Source organism: Aulonocara stuartgranti (assembly GCF_965226115.1).
Source record: "Aulonocara stuartgranti genome assembly, chromosome: 17".
Taxonomy (NCBI): domain Eukaryota; kingdom Metazoa; phylum Chordata; class Actinopteri; order Cichliformes; family Cichlidae; genus Aulonocara; species Aulonocara stuartgranti.
Genome location: NC_138953.1, coordinates 2,296,513 through 2,302,905, shown reverse-complemented (window position 1 = coordinate 2,302,905; position 6,393 = coordinate 2,296,513). Strand labels below are relative to the sequence as shown.

The 6,393-nt window shown below is 42.6% G+C and overlaps 1 protein-coding gene across 1 annotated transcript; it reads right to left on the bottom strand.

Annotated features, from left to right (window-relative positions):
- Window positions 1-2,183: 2,183 nt before the first annotated feature.
- LOC309692412 (serine/threonine-protein kinase pim-2-like) lies at window positions 2,184-5,953 on the bottom strand. Its single transcript, XM_082510864.1, has 9 exons — window positions 5,324-5,953; window positions 5,043-5,222; window positions 4,608-4,796; window positions 4,248-4,342; window positions 4,115-4,162; window positions 3,585-3,806; window positions 3,323-3,503; window positions 3,057-3,233; window positions 2,184-2,967 (listed from the first exon to the last, which is right to left on the bottom strand). The coding sequence occupies exons 1-9, from the start codon at window positions 5,394-5,396 to the stop codon at window positions 2,876-2,878; spliced, it is 1,257 nt and encodes a 418-aa protein (XP_082366990.1). The 5' UTR covers window positions 5,397-5,953; the 3' UTR covers window positions 2,184-2,875.
- Window positions 5,954-6,393: the final 440 nt, after the last annotated feature.

The window sequence follows — 6,393 nt, the reverse complement described above, 5'->3', positions numbered from 1 at the left end:
AGCGATTCTCTGCGCGATCAACCTCTCACATGTTTAAGCTGCAGGAGATTTCACTTGTCATGTTTGCATAGTAAGCTAACGATTGATAAGACGATGTCAGAGGAATTGGTGCACAAATTATCATCACTCACCAATCAGTGCTGTCGCTCTCTATACACAGTTCGTGCGATTGCAAAGTGAAAGCAAAAAACAAGCGCAAATTCAAACGCGATTTCAATATGTCACATATTGACAGTATATAAGTATTGTCTTGAGCACTGTTAGTGCCAACATATATAAATGGCAAAATAAAATAAAAATACTTCATGAATATCTCATAATTGTATATATTTGTGCATTTGAGCTGAGCATTGAGCGGGGACTTTTCACTATCGATCGATTATGATCAATGACAGTGAACCTGAGCACCTCCCCTACCTTTGGTGTGCGCTCACGCAGCTTGTAGAAAAAGTTTAGTGTGGAAGAAGTGGAGAAGGTGGAGCTGAAAAGCTGACATAAAACAATTAAAACTAAAAATGGGTGCAGCAAAATGTGTCGATTTAACCGCCATGTTAGCTGTCAGTGCTGCTGCACCAGCAGCAAGCGGTAACAACTAGTGACAACCAGTGAGAACCAGCAACAACCGGTAACCAAGCCTCACAGTCAAATATTGTTTGAAACAGATACTTGGATTTCAAATAATTTAGAACTGATACTACCATTTATGTGATGCTCCTCTTCTATCCAAATCACCTGAAAGGCAACAAAAAAGATTCTCTATCCCTGGTGATTGCTGCAACCAGCAGCACAGCAGTGAAAAAAAAGCAGTGATCATTTGTATGTAAACAACACATGAGTTATTGGATGTGATCGCTACAGGTTATCACATCCAATATGGCAACAGCTCTTGAGCAATGTGTGCATGACATGACAAAGGTTAATAAGAGGCCTAACATTGTAGAGGGAAGCCAAAGTGTTTGAGGAGAACTCGGAAAGACACAGGCCATCACCATGGACTCAACCAAAAAGGATGAATGCATGTTGTGTGCATGCTGCATACCTATGTGTTCAAAGTAAAACGTGTGTACTGAACAGAGCATTTGCCATCCAGAAGCATTTATTGTATTTGTAATCATGCTTTTGTATCATATTTTATGAAGAAGACTAGTCAGTTGGCAATATGGCGCCACCTGTTGTCATCTTCTCTCTGCTCTGATTCCCAAATGTGGTCAAACATTAATATAGTATATACAACAGTAATGAAAAAATCACACAAAATATGACTCTTTTTTTTTTTTTTTAATAGTTGTTAACTTAAAATGGCACCAAATAGTACCCCCAAAGCAAACCTTTCGGTATGCCAACATTTCTTCAGCTATTTTCAGGGCAGGGTCGGATGATGATGAGCTACAATAAAATGCATCATGGCCTCACTTCAATTCAATTCAATTCAAGGGTCGCGGGGGGCGCTGGAGCCTATCCCAGCTGTCATAGGGCGAGAGGCAGGGTACACCCTGGACAGGTCGCCAGTCTGTCGCAGGGCCAACACACAGGGACAGACAACCATTCACACTCACGTTCACACCTAATGGCAATTTGGATTATCCAATTAACCTATCCCCACAAGCTGCATGTCTTTGGACGGTGGGAGGAAGCCGGAGTACCCGGAGGGAACCCACGCAAACACGGGGAGAACATGCAAACTCCACACAGAAAGACCCCGGCCTGATGTTGGAATTGAACTCAGGACCTTCTTGCTGTGCGGCAACAGTGCTAACCACCGTGCCACCGTGCTGCCCAATTCAATTCAATTGTATTTATATAGCGCCAAATCACAACAAAAGTCGCCTCAAGGCGCTTCATAGATACAGAGAAAAACCCAACAATCATATGACCCCCTTTGAGCAAGCACTTTGGCGACAGTGGGAAGGAAAAACTCCCTTTTAACAGGAAGAAACCTCCGGCAGAACCAGGCTCAGGGAGGGGCGGCCATCTGCTGCGACCGGTTGGGGTGAGAGAAGGAAGACAGGATAAAGACATGCTGTGGAAGAGAGACAGAGGTTAAGAACAGATATACACTACATTTTCATCAATGACATTTTTCATAAAGCAAGCCTACAAAAGCCTATATGTCATGGTCCTGGGTCATTTTGACCCAGTGTTCTTAGTTTTCCTGTAGTTTTGTATTTTGTTCCTTATGTTCATTGGATTGGTTGGTTTGGTATTTGGATTCCCCCTGTGTCCATGTTTTTATTGTGGTGTTTGTTCTGGTACCGTGTTCCCATCCTTTGTGTTCTGTGTTCTCCTCATCCCCCCATATTCATCCTTCTTCTCTGCCTCTCTCTCTCTGTGCTCATCTCTGTGTACTGTGTTGTGTTTAAGGTCCACATCTTGGTGTCAGTATTTTCAGTTTCGTGTCCTCCCTGCTCGCTAATTGTCTTCAGCTGTGTTCCCCGTGTGTTCCCACTTCTCTCATTACCTTCTGTGTATTTATGTCAGAGTGTCCCTTTGTTCTGTGTTGCGTCGTCCCTCTAGGTTGTGTGCATTTACCGTGTCTTCCCAGCGCCTCAGCTTTAGTTGCTCCCAGGTTAGTTATTGTATGGCTTCTTACGTTCCTGTTAATAAAGACCTGCCTTTGAGGTCATCACCGTGTGTCTAGAGCTGTGCATTTGGGTCCTCTCTTGCCTTTACACAGCTGCCACTTGACACTATATTTAGATGAAGGTCAGATGGAGGTCTCAGACTGCTTGCTGCTGGATTGGAAAAGAAAACACCAAAAAAGAGCCACGTGACAGCAACTGCAACATTGCTACTAAATTTGAAAAGTGACTTGTTGATGACTTGTGATGTGTTGGAGCTTTTGCTCCATAACCTTTTAGTTCATGGTGCGCAGAAATCATTTGAGCCACATGTGATTCCGAAGATCCTCCAGGGTGAAGCGGTCCTTGTAGTGCTTCCTCAGACACCCCGTCAAAAAATCCCTGCATTCTTTACAGAAATGAAATACTCTTGTTAAAGTTATCCACAAAGTTATTTCACCTTTCTTATATCAACAGCCCTTTTGGCAGAAATCTTACTGTTTGAAATGTCAGCTAAAATCGGTGGGTTTTGGTTGATGATCTTGTAGTCGCAGTCAAATGGTAACTTGTTGTGTAACAGCTGGTACATCACAACACCCAGCTGCCAGGCTGTAGTATATTCTGCAGAGCAGAAGCCGTACATGAACCACTCTGGACTATAGTAGATCCTGGTTCCTAAAACACAAAGATAAGAAGAATTAATGGGGAGGGAACATGATGTGGAGACAGTTCATGACAGCACAACGCTGTGGCTGAAAACATACCTGCGTTCCTCCTGAACCTTTGTCCCGGAGTAAACGTGACTCCACAGCCAAAATCGATGTATCGCACTCGGGGTTCCTCCGAAGATGTTTCAATTAGAATGTTGTGTGGTTTAATATCTCGGTGGAAAACCCCCTTGTTATCCATCGTAATGGCTGCGTCAACTAGTTGCTTCATTATGACCTAAAAGAAAGGAAGCCATATTTGGAGCACAGGACATTCTCTATGAAAAACTGCTGTAAGCTCCAAATGCTCGTCACTTACCTTAACATGTGTCTCTGACAGAGGTTTATCTGTAGTTTTGAGGTAATTGTCTAAGTCCATGCAATTTTCTGGTTTCTCAAAAACCATAATAAGTTCATCTTCCAGATCAAACCAGTCAAGTAGAAGTGGGGTTATACTGCTTTCCGTATCGTGTGGTCCAGCCCCAACTTGTATCAGTAGCGCCACCTCCAGGGGAACATCAGTACTTTTCCCATTCCAATCCTTCAGAAGGAAAGTTACTTCAGGTCAGTATTCAGAATTTCAACAAAAGTAGCTATCAGCGTACAGACAGTTTTGAAATAGTCACAAAATGACCTGATCTTTAAAAAGCATTCTTTCCACTGAAACATGTCAGTTTAAACAATAAGGTGACCCACTGTTCATAGAATTCGACCATATTTCCTGACGATTTCACACACAACTGTGAGACCAGTCTGGTTCATGCACGGAGGAAATACGTGCCTTATGCTTGATGCCTGAGAAGGCCTGAAATAATATAAATACCTGCTGGAATAAGAAAAGACGCTTACCATTGTTGTGCGCGCAAGTCTGCGCTGTTGAACATGTTTGATTGCCACCTGCATTAAAGACATTTTCTGGGTTAGAGAAGTACAAACAGGAATAAACTGAAGATCTGTGAAATGCAAATGTAAGAAGCCATACTGGAAAACTGTCTTTTATGCGTATTCCAGAAAACACGGTGGCAAAGCCTCCATGACCCAGCACCTCCAGCTCTTGATATTTTTCCAGGAAGTCTTCTGCAGACACACAGGAAAAACATACAGGTTATGACTTGTTACACAGAAAACAGCTGGCACAGTCCTATAGAGCTTTGCTATAACATTTCTATTAATTGGTAAATAGCAGCTACATTTTAGCAGATTAGTAGGTAGGTAACGTCACTACTGCCCAGAGTGTCTCTTATTGTCGATTGGTCCCACAGGAATCAAACCCAATCTCAAACCCCAGGACAAATTCTAAAGGATCTTGTGATCCAGCTCAGAAATATTGCCATTATCTTACCTTTTCTGTCAGTGCCGGATATCCTCGGTGAGTCACATGTTTCAGAGGGTTCCTGGGTGGGACTCTCCTCTGGGCTCGTTGTCCTGCTTTTTTTGCTGGATGGTCCCTCAGATTCGTCACTAGTGCTCTTCCGTTTGTTGCTCCTCTTAATTATACTAGAGTCGCTTGAAGGCACTATGAGAAGGCCAACTAAAATGGAAAAAGTAGTTTGACTTTAAGCATTTTCAGTCCAACTCTGTGTGTCAACTGCTTTCTACTGACTTTCTAAGGTCTGGCAATCGTGCATTAAAGCAATAACTGCACACTGAAAATCAACACAAAGAAGGCTAAATGAACCAACTACAAAGTTAAAGACCGTTAAGTACACGGTTAAAGTCACAAAATAAACTACATAGCCAAGATAATGTCACAGCTAAAACAGGTCTTATCACTTACATTTCAAACTGGATTCCCCAGAAACAAAGTGGCTGGGACCCGGTTTTGGACCTCCACTGCTTTTGCTTTTTTTGGGGGATTTGTCCAGTCTTTCAGGTAAGTCCCTTCTCTTTCTTCCCTCTATTCTTCCATCTGGAGTCATCTTCACCAGTGTGGAGATGCAAGGCTCTGTTTGGTGTCCTGAAATCAACAAAAGATGATTTTGTTTAAGTCAAATTCAGTTGCCTCAAATAAAAACCCAGAAGCATGCATAATTACCATATGAATCCCATTTGACTTACCTAGAGGGTTATTCAGATCCACAGGACGTGGTGCAGTATAAGTTGGCCAAGACTTTGACATTGTGTGATTCATTTAGGTTAATTTAGTTTCAGGATTTCACTCTTCACTCTGCAAAGATGCAATGAGCTGTGTGTGAGAACTATGATCTTTAGTGTCTTATAACAATGTCTTATAACAACGAGGTGATGACATCACAAGATTTTGGAATTCTTGGTTTCCATAGCTACAGAACATCAGCCTGGGCTAGGCAGTAGTTTCTGGTGAAGGCAAAGTTCTGTAAAGATTTATTTAGGGGTGCAATATTGCAAAAACTGTAGCGCAGCTGCATAAATGCATGTTTATAGAGGGCTGCTTCAAGGTGGGAACTGTGCTTCTACAACAAAGGCCATAAAACTAGTTAGGAACAAGCAATGGATATTATAGATAATATTGTTGTTAGGATGCCTGGGTCGTTGACCCTGGGGTTTTGAGTTTATTATATTATTTATACTTTCTAGTCTTTGGTTTCTTTGAGTTCTGTCTTATAGTTTATGTCTCTGTCTTCTCTAGCTGCTCTGTCTCCCCTGTCAGCTGTATCCCCTTGTCTAGTTCGCGTCTCTGTGTGTCCTTAGTGGCTATATCCCCGTCTCCAGTCAGTGTCTGTGTCTGCCCTGGTCCCACGTCTCTGTTCCCTCTCTTGCAGTGCGTGCGAGTCTGTGTCTTTGTTCAGTCTGTTTTATGTGTTTCCTGTTTTACTTTGAAAGTCCATGTCTGATGTTAATGTGTCTGATTTGCCCCAGCTGTGTTTCCCTCCTGTTACCCATTCCCTGATTGCTCCCTCTGTGTATTTAAGCCCTGTGTTTCTCTGTGTCCGTGTCGCGATCTACCGTTTAGTTTGCTGTGTGTTTTGCCCATCCACCGGTGTTAGTTTATTTTGACTTTTTTTCCAGTTACATTATGTTTGCGTTCAGCATTAAAGCTGTTTTGGTTTAAGTTCTGTCTCCGGAGTCTGCACCTTGGGTCCTATTCCTGTCTGCACACAGCCGTCACCTAACAATTGTAGCTATTATACCAACAAGAAGGACTCTCT